The sequence below is a fragment of the Diceros bicornis genome, chromosome 17, assembly GCF_020826845.1.
Source record: "Diceros bicornis minor isolate mBicDic1 chromosome 17, mDicBic1.mat.cur, whole genome shotgun sequence".
NCBI classification, from domain to species: domain Eukaryota; kingdom Metazoa; phylum Chordata; class Mammalia; order Perissodactyla; family Rhinocerotidae; genus Diceros; species Diceros bicornis.
In genome coordinates, this window is record NC_080756.1 from 18,148,261 (window position 1) to 18,163,567 (window position 15,307).

At 57.5% G+C, this 15,307-nt stretch overlaps 1 protein-coding gene across 3 annotated transcripts; it reads right to left on the minus strand.

The window, feature by feature from the left end:
- Positions 1–205: 205 nt before the first annotated feature.
- On the minus strand, positions 206–14,875 carry ACVRL1 (activin A receptor like type 1). 3 transcript variants are annotated; one of them, XM_058558211.1, is made up of 11 exons: positions 14,552–14,875; positions 12,049–12,155; positions 10,088–10,155; positions 9,284–9,535; positions 8,892–9,103; positions 8,549–8,648; positions 8,041–8,187; positions 7,491–7,766; positions 6,427–6,624; positions 3,720–3,850; positions 206–2,481 (listed from the first exon to the last, which is right to left on the minus strand). In XM_058558211.1, the coding sequence occupies exons 3-11, from the start codon at positions 10,149–10,151 to the stop codon at positions 2,347–2,349; spliced, it is 1,515 nt and encodes a 504-aa protein (XP_058414194.1). In that variant the 5' UTR covers positions 10,152–10,155; positions 12,049–12,155; positions 14,552–14,875; the 3' UTR covers positions 206–2,346. The 3 variants fall into 3 exon arrangements, with proteins under 3 accessions (XP_058414194.1, XP_058414193.1, XP_058414195.1); XM_058558210.1 differs by lacking the exon at positions 12,049–12,155; XM_058558212.1 differs by lacking the exons at positions 12,049–12,155; positions 14,552–14,875 and having other exon boundaries at positions 8,892–9,100; positions 10,088–10,299.
- Positions 14,876–15,307: the final 432 nt, after the last annotated feature.

A 15,307-nucleotide genomic window follows, 5' to 3' on the forward strand; every position in this document is an offset into this window, starting at 1 on the left:
CTGCCTATTAAGTCACGGGGCATGACACCCTGTCCTCTCAGGTTCCCTCTGCGACGGGCCACCGCAGAGGCACGGGCCTAGGAAGATTCAGCAGGAGCTCGGGATTCAACCGTGGTTTATTGAGGACCTACTATGTGCTAAGCACGTGCCAGGTGCCCCCACAAACAGTATCTGCAAGTAAGAGACGTGTAATTTCCACCCTGGGAGGCCTCCCCGCGCTCCGACAGAAGCATTATGCAGACTGCTCTCACCTCCCTGGCCGCTGGCTGTCCTCCTCCCACCGGCCCCCTTCTCCCCTGTCACCGCACCTCCTGCCTCAGACCTTCTCCTCTTAGGGATTTTCCAGCCTTTGGGGAACTGCTGCTTTCAGTTTCTGGCTGTGGAGTCTCAAGAGGAGACTTTTTGCCCCCAAATCCTGTAGAGATAAAATCCTTCCGGGGGCAGACTGATTCCTGGGCTGGGTGGGTTCCAGTGACCAGAAGATGTGAAACTGCTGGGAAGCATCTGCTGGGAAGCAAGCTGTCCCAGGATGATCTGGGAGCCCAGCAGGTCCATCCAGCTTTCTGTTTTCACCCAGTTTCACTTCCTGGTTCTCCTCCAGGCCTTGCACAATGCTGGGAGCCTGGCCTGGGAAAGTGCCACGCCACAGTGGAAGAAACACACAAGAGCCTGCCCGGGGAGGCTGTGCTGGGTCATTGACAGCAGGAGGGGAGGAGGTTGTTTCCTTCACCTCCTGTGGAGAACGGAGGGTTCCTCTCCACTCTGCCCCAAGGGCTGAGGGCTGTGAGGCCAGGTCTTCCCAAGCTTCGGGCTGTCCTATTCCCTAGAGTGAGCACCACCGCCCCCAACCCGTCAGCCTCTACCTCCTGCCCATCCACCCGCCAGTGTGGTAACCTGGCGGTAACCTCCTCAGTACATGGACTTATACCCTTGATGTTTCCAAAGGCCGAACTTTCTGTGTGCTTCCCTAGAGACACGAGGTTCTTCCTAGACACACTCTAGGGGGCCTGGCCAAGTGTGTGAGGCTGGGCCAGGGGCCAGTGGGGAGCAGGCACCTGGTGCTGGAGGCTTGTTGCCTGGAGCCAAATTTCTTCTGAGCCTTGGAGGCCCTGCAGGAAGCCGGCCCTCAGCCCCTCTCAGCCCTGGGCAGAGACGGGTAAGCCACAGAAGGGGTGAGTGGCTGGCTTGCTGGCCAGAAGGCCCAGGGCTGTCTGAGCCCAGCGATGGTCACTGGCAGGGGTTAAGGCAAGAACTGGAGTCTGCAGAATTAGAGGGTAGGAGGGTTTCTGACACTCCCGGACTCAGATACAGTTATTTTCAAATCCCCATCTTGAGGCAAATTGCCAAGGGCTGGGGCATAAGGAATAGAAGGACTGATGAGCTGAGCTCTGACACAGGCTGACATTTCAAAGAAAATTAGAGCTGAAAAATCCTCAGAGGACATCAGGACCAAATCTTCACTATGTAGATGAAGACACAAAGTTCCTGGAACAGCGAAGGCCTCATGCTCGTACAGAGAGCAAGCATCCAGGACCAGAACCTGGGTCTCCTGCCTCCCAGCTGAGCCTTTCCCCCGCTATGCTTGGCCTCAATGTCCTCTCAGTTATTCTGAAAGTCCTGGGCCTTACGCATTTGACCTACCACCTCTCCACTGGCCTATGACCCTGCCACTTCCTCAGCAGGACTCCTTGGGTTTAATGCCCTAATAAGTCAGCCAAGATGGGGGTGGGGGATGGGCCCAGGATCAGGCCCCAGCTCTCTCAGGCAGCTGGCATTCAGGAGCAGGGGTCTTGTCCGGGAGACAGAGGCCCATGGCATCATGGAGCTGAGATACAAACCCACAGAGAGAAACTGATGGGCCCTGGGTGTCAGGGCTTGTGCCAGAGGCTGAGGCCTGGCAGGGCAGGGTGTCTACTGAAGTGTGGACAGGGCCCTATTCCCCCTGGGCAGCTCTGGCCGGGCAGTGGGGTTAACTGAGGGCAGGGGGTAAAGTGCAGCCTCTGCGCCCAGGACTGGGATTCCCTGGCTTGGCCACCCTGGCTCCGGGGCCTCTTTTGCATCCTGTCCTGGGGGTAGTAGGGGGTGCGCCCAGGGCGTGGGGGTGGGGAGGGAGCCAGGCGTCAGGGAGCCTGCTGCTTTGAGCAGGCTAGACAGCGGGGGATCGGGTTTCAGCCCAGCTGTATTTCTGGCTGGATGGGCTGGGGGCCGGGCCAGCAGGCATAGAGGGGCACTCCCCTCCCCAGCACACACATTTCACACTGCCTCTACCCAGATAGGCCACCATCCACTGCCCCCTCCAGCTCCCCCACTGCAGGCAGAGGGGAGTCAGGCGTCAGGCGCCCGTGGTTAGTGAATCACTTTGGGCTTCTCCAGGCTGTTGCTGAGTTTCTGTAGCGTCTTCTTGATCCGCAGCGCAGTGAGGCGGGCAGAGGGGTTGGGGTACCAGCACTCCCGCATCATCTGAGCCAGGCCTGAGAGGACCTGGGGGAGGGAGAGAGAGGCAGAAGAGAGGAAGCAGAGACGTGGGTCAGGGAAGACGGAAAGGAGGAGGCAGGAGGATGGCCCAGTAAGAGGGAGACATAAGCAAGAGAGAAAGGACGAGAAGAGGGAGATGAGATTGTTGAAAGGAGGGAGAAGCAAAGACAGAAGTGGTAAGAGGGAGAATGGAGGACCAGGCAAGGATGGGAAGAGAAAAATAAAAAATGGAAGAGGAAGAGAGTGGAGTGAGAAGGAGGATGGAGAGAGGTAGACAGGGCAGAGAGAGAGACGTAACTCAGATCTTCAGGAGCACTCAGGCCCCTTGGTGAACACTGTCTGTGGAACACCTTACCCCCATCCCCCACCTCCGCCAAGATCCAAGAAAGGGGAGATCTGCAAGCCGTGGGGCTCCCGCATCCCCATCTGCAGCCGGACCCCCGTGCAGAGGGCAACATCTCCCAGCGCTCCACCAACGCTGGCTGGGCCCGTAGACAGTAGCAGAACGGGTGGTGGGCACTGCCCTAAAAATGCCTGGAAGCTCCGTGGTCCCAGAGTGAGCCAGCTACAGCTCCACCTCAGAACTCAAGCGGGTTCCTGAGAGGGAGTGCATGTGTGTGCACAGGAATGCATGTGTGGCTTTTTGTGGATTGTATGTTGTGTAGAACTGTACATGTGTCTGTATATACATATATGTGTATACATGTGTACATTTATTCAATCTTTCAGTAAACATTCATTGAGCACCTATTGTGTGCCAGGCACTGTGAGAGGTAACAGGGAAATAAGGGTCAGCAAAGGAGACTGCTCTGTGTCTTCAGGGGGCCAAGAGTCTGGCATCCATGTGCACGTGTGCATCTGTGAGTGTATGTTTATGCAGAAGCATGCGCATGCCTATCTGTGTTTATATACACGTGTGTATGTGTCTTGTAAAAGCAAGTGGAATGTTTTGAGAAAAAACAAAAACAAACAACAACAAAAATTTCATGGCAGGAAATGCAGTAGAGAGCCTCTGACTTTCAGGCCAGGTGAAGTGTTCTGAAAATCCCAGAATAACCAGGGGGTCTCTGGGAGTCCACAGGCCAGGGATATGGGAGGGGGTCTAACCAGGGAGGTACCCTGCAATCTATCCCCCAAAATCTATCCAAGGTGAAGCAGAGGGCTCAGACACAAGTTCCTGGGCCTCCCAGAAATCCCAGCTGTGAGCCACCACCCCATCCATCCAGCCCCAGGGGAGGGCTCACCGGGTCTGCAGCCAGCCGGTTGGGGATGGTGGGGGTCCGCTGGTCAACACACACCACCTTCTTCATGTCCTCAAAGCTGGGATCATTGGGCACCAGGTCATAGAAGGGTGGCCTGTAGTCCTCCACAATGCCTGGGGATGGAGGGGGGATGGGACAATCACTGGGGCCAAGAAGGCCCAATGCCACCTAGAGGAGAGCCTTGCCCACCCTCTGTCCCAAGTGCCAGGAAACCAGTGCCTGGCTATGCTACCCCTGAAAGGGACACTATAATATAATAAATATATTTATAAATAATAATTACTGCCATTTATTTTGCACTTACCATGTGCCAGGCATTGTGCTATAAACATTTTACATGCATTATCCTGTGAGTCTCCACAACAACCCTCGAGGTGGGGACAATTATTACCTGCATTTTACAGATGAAGAAACTGATGCTCAGGGAAGTTGAGCCCAGGGTTACACAGCTAGTAATGGCAGAGTCAAGATTTCAACTCATCTCGTTGGATTCCTAGGCCAGATCTTGTTCTAGTCTTTCCCACTGCCTCCCACCCAGGGCCCAGGTACTGCTCCCAGCTCCCAGCTATCACAGATGCTCAGTAATGCCTCAAGCTTACTGAGCACCGACTATGTGCAGGCATGTCCTAAATGCATTGCATTAAATCCTCACAACAACCCTAAGAGGTAAGTAATACTATTAGCTCCGCTCAATAAGCAAGGAAATTAAAGCCAGAGAGGTTAAGAAACTTGTGAAAGATCACACAGGTAGTAAGTGACAGAGCTAGGATTTAAGCCCAGAAAGTCTAACCAAAGTACATGCTCTTGACCTCCAAACTTCCTCGAGGGAGGGTAGCTGGCTGACTGCTGGGCGAGCATGTGGAACAAAGACAAAGGGAAGTAAACACCTCTCCTAAGAGAAAGCGATTTTCACCCCGGTCCAAATTACATCCACTCACCCTCAGGAATAGCACAGGCCTCTGCTGACCCCCTCAGCCAGTAGCACCCTCTCCCCTCGCTTTCCCAAGCGCACAGTCCTTAGCAGGAGCTTTCTGAAAATGATGCCTGTGCAGCTGCAGACAGCTTGGGCAGAAGAGGCCAGACCCTGAAAAAGTGCCTCATGCCCCACCCCACTTCCCAGCCCAAGGCTGGGGGCCCCGGCCACACAGCCCAATGGCAGCAGAGCCTGCGCCAGCTGTTCTCCCCATGGCCAGCATCCAGGCCAGCCCAGTGTCACTCGCGCCCTAATCAGTGCTGTGCAGAGGCCTGAGCGTGTCTAATGGGCCTTTAATCAGCGCCGGGGCTGACACCAGATTACAGTGTTTATAATGCGCCACAAATCTGTGTGGGGCTGACGGAGCTTCCCTCCACCCCAGGAGCCTCTCAGCCTCCCTTCAGCCCCGGCCAGGCCAGCCTTCCTATCCTGCCTGCAGCCTGGTCCTAGGGGGCTCAGTTCCTTCCAGGTGCCTCCTTCCCTGACCCCAAGCTTTAGAGACAACTCTGGGAATCCACGCCCGAAGGGGCAGGAATCTGAGTCCCTCGAGAGTCCCCCGGAGGGACTGGTTACACCTCGGCCTCCACCCATTGATGACCACTGAGGGCAAATGACGCCTGGCATGGGGCTGGCTCCTGGTAGATGCTCAGGAAATGGGACTGGCCCTGTTCCCAAGGAGCAGAGCTCCAGTCACAGCCTGAGGGTTGTCCCCAACCTGTCAGGACTCCAGGCAGCCCCTCCCCATGGACAGCCTCCACAAAGACTGACAAGCCTCTCCACCCAGTCCAGACCACCACCCATCATCCATCCATGCCAGGGCTGGGAGGGCACCAGCCACAGGGCTGCCCCTGTACAAGGCCAGCAGGAATGCAGCCCCTGCACCTGCCCCCAGCCCCTCCAAATCTGAGTCCCCTGTAGATAATGAGGTAGCAACAAGCAGGCAGTGCAGGCATTTTTGTACACAAGGAAACCAAGGACCAGAGGCATTTACATGAGCACAGTGATAAAGAGCACTGGCCCCAGAGTCACACTGCCTGGGTTCAGACCCTGGTGCTGCCTCCAGCCAGCTGTAATTCTGTGCCTCAGTCCCCTCAGATGTAAAAATGGAGATGGTACCGTGTCAGGCGCTAATTATTACAACAATAATTGCCACTAAGATTTCCTGAGCTCCAGAACAGCTCCAGATAGTGTCCTGAATATTTGGATTATCTCAACAACTAAAAACTATTTTTATTCTCACTTTACAAATGAGGAAACTGAGGCAGAGAGAGGTTAAGTAACCTGCCCATGGTCAGTGGTGAAATCAAGAACTGAACCCAGCCTTCAGATTCCCAGCCTACGCTCTTAACCACTGAGCGGTACCACCTCCCTGCCAGCACAGGACGATCAAATAAGATAATGCATATATGTAGCACGGCATCTAGCACACATTGAAGCTCAATAAATGTTAGCCGCTATTATTAACATTTCTGTTATTATCACTTACCCAAGATTTCACAGTCAGAACCACAGACTTGCAGACTCAGATGAACCTTAACAGGTCACTCAGCTGAACCAGCTGGTGAGTGACAATGGAGGGAATCCAGGGAGTCTGGTCACAAGCCCCTCAGGCCATGGGCACCAACTATGGCAGGAAGCCCCCCTCTCCTGCCTGTCTGCCTGTCTATCCACCTGCCCCTTTCCCCTTTCCCCACCCTGCGCAGGGCGGGTCCTCACCATTGACAATGGTCCGGCGGGCGATCTCCCACAGCACCAGGCCAAAGGCCCAGATGTCCGTCCACTTGTAGGACTCGAAGCAGTCAGTGCGGATCTGCTCATCCAGCACCTCAGGGGCCATGTACCGCTTGGTGCCCACTCGTGGGTTGTTGCCAATGTCCAGGTAATCGCTACCCTGGGAGTGCATCACAGCCAGACCTGTGGGTACCGGGCCTGTCACTCCCACTGCTCACCCGAGGGCAGACAGGGTGGCTCCCAGAGGCAAGGGTCCAGGGGGCAAGGTGGGGATGGAGAGACACGGTGGGACACAGAGGGGCAGGCAAATGGAGACCTGCCCTGAGGTGGGCTGGGAGACAGCAGCTACAGGAAGAAAAACTGTCATGGCCTAAGGCAGGCATGTTATGCCCATCTCACAGAGCAGAGCCCCAAGGCCTGGCGAGGGCGGGCCCTGTAGACAGTGAAGCCAGAACCCAGGTTCCTGGCTCCCCGCCCCTTTCACCCAACTCCTGGAGCCGGGGTGGTGTGTTGGAAAGAGTCTGGGCTTGATAAGAGTGTTTAGCAAACTAGTGGGGCTCTTGTGGAGGTGAAATGAGGCAGCAAACATCGCTAAGTTTTAAAGAGCCAATCAGTATCGTCGTCGTCGCCACGCACCCCAAACCAGCAAACACGGAACCAAGCGGAGATAGAGCGCGAGCGACCTCGTCCCTGCGAAGGGCCCGCCCTTGCCCCCAACTCCGCAAGCCCCGCTGCGGAGGGCCCCACTCCACCACCCACCTGCAAAGGGCCTGCCCCTCACCTACGAAGGGCCCGCCCCGCCTCCGCCCCGCCTCCCTGCGGAGGGCCCGCCCCTGCCCCGCCCCGTCCCCCGGCGAGGGGCCCGTCCCACCACCCACCTGCGTAGGGCCCGCCCCTGCCCCGCCTCGTCCCCACCACCCACCTGCGTAGGGCCCGCCCCGTCCCCCCCCCCCCGTGGATGGCCCGCCCCTGCCCCGCCCCGTCCCCTGGCGCGGGGCCCGTCCCACCACCCACCTGCGTAGGGTCCGCCCCTGCCCCTCCCCGCTCACCCAGGTCGGCGATGCAGCACTGCAGGTTGCTCTTGACCAGCACGTTGCGGCTCTTGAGGTCGCGGTGGGCGATGGCCGGTTTGCCCTGCGTGCCGAAGATCTCCACGTGCAGGTGAGCCAGGCCGCAGGCCGCGGACACAGCTAGCCTCAGAGCCAGCTGGGGCTCCAGCGTCTGCCTCTGCAGAAAGTCGTAGAGCGAGCCATGCTCGTGGTAGTGCGTGATGAGCCACAGCTGCGTGCTCGAGTTGCGGGAAGTCATGTCCGAAGCGATAAACCCTGTGAGCAGAGGGTGAGGTGGCTCGGCTGAGGTGCCTAGGGATGAGGCAGGCTGGACTGGTCAGGGCTGGGGCTGGGGCTGGGGTCAGGGAAGGACTGGGTCAGGGCAAAGCTGAGGCTGAGACCGGCTGAGGCTGGTCTGGCTTAGGTCAGAGAGGAAGCTGGAGTCAGAGGTTGAGGTCAGGGTTAGGTCAATGTCCAGAGGCCTGGCAACCCCAGCCCTGAGTGCAGAGGGATGCAAGCCCCCGGCTTGGCATAGCAGCCCCCTGCTTGCCTAGGATGTTGTCATGTCTGAGCAACACCGTGTTGTAGATCTCGGTCTCCCGGAACCAGGACTGTTCATCCCTCGAGGAGAAGATCTTGACGGCCACACTCTCACCATGCCACAGGCCCCGCCATACCTCACCATAGCGACCCTTTCCTGATCCAATGGCCGGAGGAGAGGGTGAGGGTCACACCAAGGCCCTGGGCACAGTAATCCCCAGAAGAGTCCTCCATCTTGATGTGGCACTGATACCATCTGCAGAACCTCCAACACTTATGTTTAACTTAATCCAGACCCAAACCCAGCTGGCAGGCCATCCCCATCTGCCTCTGGTACACCCCAGCTCCTGCAGAAGGATCTAGCCCTGACCTATCTCCAGCCCACTCCTGGCCCAGCAGAATGCCCATTCTGGCTCAGGCCTGGCCCTGCCTGTGACTCCAGAGGCCAAGACCTCCCTCACCCCTCCAAGCTCATGGGAGGCCTTGGTCCCCATCCCCGGGGCTCACCCACTGCTCACCCACACACTCCACCAGGGCAACCTGCCGTGCCACTGTCCTCTGCACCAGGAAGGGGAGCCCCGAGCCACTGCCCGTGGTGCAGTCACTGTCCAAGAGGTCCTAGAGGTACCGAGAGGCCACTGAGAGGCTGCCCCCACCCACCCTAGCCCGTCTCCATCCTCAACCTGATCCTCCTACTGTATCTCTGCATGCTCCTCACTTGCCCAGAGCCCCGCCCACTCGAATCTCTGAGTGTCTGTGATTGTGCCTTTCCTGGCTGCCTGTCACTCTGCATCCCCTCTGATTCTGTGGCTCCTGTCTACCCCCCACCACCCTGTGTCCCAGGTTCCCCAATGCCCGTACCCCCAACATGCTGTCCCCCTGCTCGGATGCCTTCAGGATGAGGCTGGACTCGCCCAGCTCGCTGTGCAGGCCCCGCTGCTTCTCCTGCCTCCGCCGGACGTGCCACAGGCCCAGGGCACCCAGGGCCACCAGGGCCAGCAAGGCCAGCACAGGGCCCAGGATCAGAGGCAGCTGGCCGTCTACTTGCGGCTGCTCCGGAGTTGGGGTGGCTGCTGGAAGGGGGAAACTGAGGCCCAGCTTCCACCAGGCCAGATCCCCCTACCTTGCCACTGTGCCATCAGATCCCAGGGTCCTGCCTCCCCCACCCTCCTGGCTGGAGCGTGAGAAGAGAGGAGGACAGGGAGGGCAGGGTCTGAGAAGATGGGGAAGGGTTGTAGGGCAGCTGGACATACCCTCCAGCACCAGGGACACGTTGTGGTTGCAGAGGGAGCTGTAGCAGCAGTAGTGGTTGACGAACTTGGTGGGGCGCCCCCAGCAAAGCTCCTGGTGCAGGTTCCCGCAGCCCCGATGTTCCTGGGGGTGCCTGCCCTCCTCCCGCACCAGCACTACTGTGCACCAGACCCCCTGGCAGGTGGGCCCCCTGCACTGGGGGTTCTCACATGTGCAGGTCACCAGCGGGCGCCGAGAGGGCTTCACGGGGTCACCTGGGAGACACACCAGAAGCTCAGCCACTCTGGGCCCCACTCCCCAGGCTGAAACCAACACCCATGTCTGTCCCACTGCCCTCTCCCTTGTGACCTCTCAAACCCCTTGAGGCCTTGGTCCCTTAGTTCCATCCTCAGATTATCCTTCCCTCCAGAGCCTTACCCTCAACCAGGGGCAGCTGAGACTATGAGAATCAGACCTCTGTCCCTTCTCTGATCCTAGGACCTCCCCCTCCAGTTCCAGGCCCAGCCCTGGTCCCCAGCCCCAACTCTGAGGGCTCTCCCAAGCCTTCCCTGCCCACATCCCCACGCTCTGCACCTCCAGATAGTGGTTCCCTCCCTGGAGACTGACAAAGCACCAGCCTGCAGGTTTGGATCAAGAAGAGAGCAAAGGAGGATTGGGGTAGCTGGGCTCTTAGTCTAACCAAGCCTGTCTCCCACCCTCCAGCCAAGCTCCTAAATCGCTTCTCCCCAGCTCCTCATACTCAGCTGAGCCCAGTAGCCCTTTCTCCATCCAGGCCCCTATTCCCCACCTGCTCCCCCGGTACTCACCCTGGGTCAGGCCCAAGGCCAGCAGTAGCATCAGAAGGCCTCTCCTAGGGGGGTCCAAGGTCATGATCCTGGAGAGAAGAGCAGGAGGGGGGGTGCAGTAAGATCTGTGAAATGTGATCCCCCTGGTGTTTTCAGCCACTGACCACGGGTCCCTCCCACTCAGAGGAAATCACTGGGAGTATTTTGGGGGGGCAGGGAGGCCTCCTCCCTACTCCCTGCGTCTGGCCTTGGGGCGGGGCCTGCAGGGGAAGTCCTGGTTCACTTCCCCATGGAAACCATCCTGTTAGGGGTAAGGGGTGGGGAGCCATGTTTAAGTGACTGAGAGCTCGTGGGACTCCCAGCTGTGCCCCTCTGCTGCTGAACTCAGACAGGAGGGCGCAGAGGGCACGGGGCTGGGGTGAAGGGGCATCTCTTCAGGACCCCTCCACCCTCTGTCCTCTGCCTCTTGCCCACCCCCTCCCAGCCTCCACCCCTGCCCACCCCCTCCCCAGTGCCCCCCCAGCCCTAGCTGCCTCAAACATAAACAGGCTCCTCTCTCCACTTCCTGCCATTCAGGGTCCCGCCAAGCTGGGAACAGGAATCAAGATTGTTTAGATTGAGGTCTGGATAGAACAGGCAGGAGTCACGCACAGCAGGGAGTCAGGGTGTGTTCTCAGGGCAGGCTGGAGCAGCCACAGGGTCTGGAGGAGCCACGCGGGACTGGAACACCCCCATGACAGAATCCTCGGGGGACACCTGTGCCTCACAAAGCCCAGCTCCTTATTTTAGAGCAGGCGGGATTAAGGCTCAAACAGGGGAGGAGACTTGTCCAAGGTCAGACAGGATTTAGTGGCAGTACCGGAAGTACAACCCAGGTGTCCGGACTCCCAGTCCAGTGCTCTTTCGACTCTGTCTCCCAATCCAGGGGGCAGCTGTGTCTGAGCCCTCAGGGTTATAACAACCATATGAAGCTTCGACAGTGCTGGGTCATGCCAGGGTCATCTGTAACCTCACCAGAGTATAAGATGCCCTCGCTGAGCCATTCCCTGGCCCTTCTCTCTCCTTGCTGTCCTGGGAAAGCATGGGGGTAGGGCCAATGACATGAGAGGGGAAGTGAAACACACTTAGAGACTAAATGTTTGACCTTAGTTCTATGGCTGGCTAAGGTTGAACTTTTCTAGAAGTTTCATGGAGAGTATTAAGGGAAGTAATTCTGATCTATGATAGTCCCCAACCCAGGTCCCAAACCAACTCGTGCTCCAGAAGCCATGCCCTTCTTCATTTCTCAAAGGTTTAGAACAAGAAGATAAGGGCTGAAGCTGCAGCAAGAAGGACTGAGGTCAGATAGCAAGAAGGACTTGCATAATGGTAGAGAGTGTGCAAGTATGTGCCTGGGGACTGGATCCCCAGGCAGGGGCAGCTAACATGAGGGAGGGAGAGTGTCTTCTGGCATCATATGGTGAGGCTGGTAGGGCTAGACATATGGCCACATAAGCCGCAGAAGGCCCACAGTCTAAGAATGGTGCCAAATAAAGATCCATGATGCTGAGGCTCTGATGGCAGGATGGCTGTTGGGGGGGAGCTTCATGGGCCTCTCTGGCTGGTGGCAGCTCTGGCCTTCCTGCCTGGGCTTCCTCTGCCCCAGAGGCCCAGGGCTGGGGGAGGAAATGGAGCCCTGGGCTGCCGCAGCTGTGTCCCCAGCCTCTGCCTGACCTCCTGTCTCTTGCCCCTCCCGGCAGGCAGTGAGGACTTGCAGTAGGACTGGAGGCTGGAGGGGACGCCCCAGACAAGCTGAATTTGTCCACTAGGGTACAGGCAGGAAGCCATCCTTGGCAGCCTTTGCTTGCCCAGAAAGCAGCTAAGGAGAGGGTATGGGAACGGAAGGAAAAAGTGGGTAACAGTAAGGATGAAATCCAGCATCCTTCTAGGATCCTCTACCCATGCTTCCACTTCTCTGGCCAGGCCCCAGCACACCCTCTCACCTATTTTCTTATGCATCAGAATCGCCTGAAGTGCTTCGCCTGAAGTGCTTCGTTAGAAACGCCCATTCTTTGGTCTCACCCCCACTTCAGATTCAGATCCGGCCTATCTGGGACCAGCAAGAAACATGCATTTTTTAAAAGTTCCCGGGGTAATTCTGATAAGTTTGTGTGGGTATCACATTTGGAGAAATGTGTCCTACACAATGCTAAGACTGGGCCCCGTGCTTTCATTTCACTGTGCAGGGCCTACTGGATGAGTGGGTGTGAGGTGCAGAGGGCAGGGCGAGGGTGGGGGCTTTCTTCTTAACATCTCAAGCGTCTGGGCCCAGGAACGGTGCAGGGAGGGCCAGGCAGCATTTGCAGAACCCACCTCCGGTCTAATCCTGTGGATGCGGTTGAGTAAATTGCAACTGTCCAATCTTTAATGGGGCCCCGTGTAGGGCTAAGTACAGGAGGGTGCTGAGTCCTGACTAGTCCAAACTCAGAGTTGACCCTGCTGGATTCGCCCTGAACTCTGACTCCATCGCAGACGGACTCCTGGGGACTGGTGGCATCCTTTCACTTCTAAGCAAAACTTCGTGAAAGATCTCCTGCTGACAGAAGCATCACTGTTGTTGGCCAGAAATCACAAATGCTAGACTAATTTTAAACATTAACTTACCACTGTGAAACCCTTAATAATAAGACTTAACCTCCTCTGAGTGCTACGTATGTGCTAACTACTGAACTTTAACGGTTCATCTCATTTCATCCTCACAACAATCCAATGGGGGAAACTGAGGCTCTGGATGTTACATTTCTTGCTCATAATCACTCCATGTATGTTGATCCATTTAAATTGCTGGTAATAAATCCTCGCTTGGTCATTTTATTCCTCCAATTGTCTGGCGATAGGTAAGTCCCTCAAAGGAGGAAAAAGAACGAATCGGTCTCTCAGGCGTTAAGAGATTGCCTGCTGCTGCTGTCACCAGCGGGTGCCCGATGCGGGTTCGTTTACATGCCAAGACAGAAATCCTCTGTTTGCTATAGGCTTAGTCTTAGGTGGGGAGAACCAGAGTAGGAGTGTGCTTGGAAGGTGGTTGTCAATCTTTTTCTTCCCAGCCCATCAGCAGCAGTGGCTCAGCACAGTGGTGATTATGAAGGGGCTGGAAGCACCCACTCTGCCCATCAGCAGGTCTCACCGAGACAGCACAGGACCAGACTGAGCTGCTCGAACCAGGTTGCCCCTTATATACAAAGCACTTTCATTTGCATCACTGCCTTAGCCCTTCACAGCGTGTGACGTAGCATCAAGCCTGGATTTTAGGGTCTCAGACAGAATGCAGAGGCAGCACAGTGTTGCACAGAAGTTAGGACGTGGGCTCTGGATCATGTAGACCTGGGTTCAAATCCTGCCTCTGCCACTTAGAGCTATGAGATTTGGGGCAAGTTACTTAATCATTTTGAGGCTTAGGCTTCTCCTATGAAAAATGGGAATAATAATAGTGCTCATTTCATAGGTATAATGTAGTAAAATTATTTAGCAGAGTACAAAGTGGTACACAGTAAGCATTTAACAAATGTGACCAAAAGCCCAACCTGCCATTTACACCATCCGTGGAGCTTTGTACAAATGATTCAAGTCTGAATCTGTTTCCTCTTCTGTAGGATGGGCATAATAACACCTCTTCTGCTGGGTTGTGGCCAGGATTACATGAGAAAAATAAATCTAAGTGGCTACATAGTAAGTACTCAATAAATGGTAGCTATTTTTAACCACCTTGATGAGATGGACAGATACTAGAACAAATGGGGCAGTGAGGGATCAGAGAGGACAGACTCTGACCCAGCCAGAAGGGGCCCCTAGAGAGAGAGTGATAGCTATTGTCCACTATGCCCCATCCTTGGAGAAGAAAAGAGAGGGGGTGCAGCCAGCCCAGAGATGGGCTCAACAGCACTGGGCTCCTGGCAGACTGAAAACCTGGGGTCCCAGCCTGGAGGGAGACTGGGATGCTCTCTGGCCTGGATCCTGAAGGAAGGCCACCGCAGGGGAATCATCTGACCATGCAGGGTTGGAGGTGAGGTTTGTGAGATGGAGTTACGGTGTCAGATTCCTGTAGCCTCAGCTGCAAGGGCTGGTCTGGGGAAGGTGGGCTTCAAGGGGAGGCTCGACAGCGTTGGAAGCAGACACTCACTCCCAGGTAAAGCCCGCCGCCTGGAGGGCCATGGGCCCATTTTATGGATGAGGGCGGGAGAACAGAGAAGTTAAGTGACTGGCCCCAGGAGCACAGTTTTCTGATCCCCAGTCCGGGTCAGCCCAGCCCCCTCCCCGTCTCGGGTGGAGGAAAGGGCAGATGTGCGCGGAGGGCGAGGGGCAGCTTGCGCTGCTGATGAGCTGGGACTGACCCTAAGGCGACTTCTTTAAGGGGGTCTCTGGTATCTGCCAAAAGAAAGGGCCCATTCTAGTTGGGGGTCAGGCCGCGCGTTTCCCTCCCCGCCGCCGGGCCCGCGGACCCCAACTCACCTCCGGGCCTGCCCTCGGGCGGTGGGGTGCGGGCGTGCAGCGGGCGGGGCGCCTCCCTTCCCGGCGGCGGCCGCGGTGGCTCGACGAGCGCTGGACGGCGGGCCGGGGTCCGGGCGCGGCCCGCACGAGGCTGGGGCCGGGGCCAGGGAGGGGCTCGCTCGGCGCGGCTGGCGCGGCGGCCTCCCGGGACTGGGAAGGGGGCCGGAGCAAAAATGTTCCTTATTCCAGCGTCTTCCTGCCTGGCCCGGCTCCACCACTCCCTCCTAATAAACCGTTTCCTATTGCCCAGCTTGCAGACGGCCGCCCGTCGCCCCTCGCTGGGGCTGCAGAGCCGGACCCTCCCCCCGCGCGGCTCCCAGACCCCGGGGGCAGCCGTCACCCCAGCCCCCCCAGCGCTGGGATCGCGGCCCCCGCCCCGGCCCCGAGCCTCCCACATCCGCCTCCCCGAGGGGGCGGGCCTTGGACTCGGGCCGCGGGGGTCCTGTGGGGTCCAGGCCGGAGCCATGGGGACCAGAGCAGACACAAGAGGCACCTCCGACGGCCGGGAGTGGGGGGGCGCCCCTCTCGCTAGGAGCCGCTGAGGGGGCGCCCTGGAACCCCGGGATGGGAAGGGGGCATCGAGAGAAGGACATGCAGGGAGGGGGAACGGGAGGGAACTTACCTGCCCTTCTCCCACCCTCAACCCCACCTAGAAGCTCAGAGCAGCAAGGGCAGAGTTTGGGGCTGGCAGGGTCCCAAATATTTTGGCTCCCCCCG

Coding starts and splice junctions, on each gene's coding strand:
- ACVRL1 (XM_058558210.1), bottom strand. CDS start 10,151: ATGACCTTGGACCCCCCTAGGAGAGGCCTTCTGATGCTACTGCTGGCC. Junction 7,767..8,040: donor CAGACATGACAACATCCTAG/GCAAGCAGGGGG, acceptor CTCTGCTCACAG/GGTTTATCGCTTCGGACATG. Junction 3,851..6,426: donor CCGCCGGACCATTGTCAATG/GTGAGGACCCGC, acceptor CTCCATCCCCAG/GCATTGTGGAGGACTACAGG.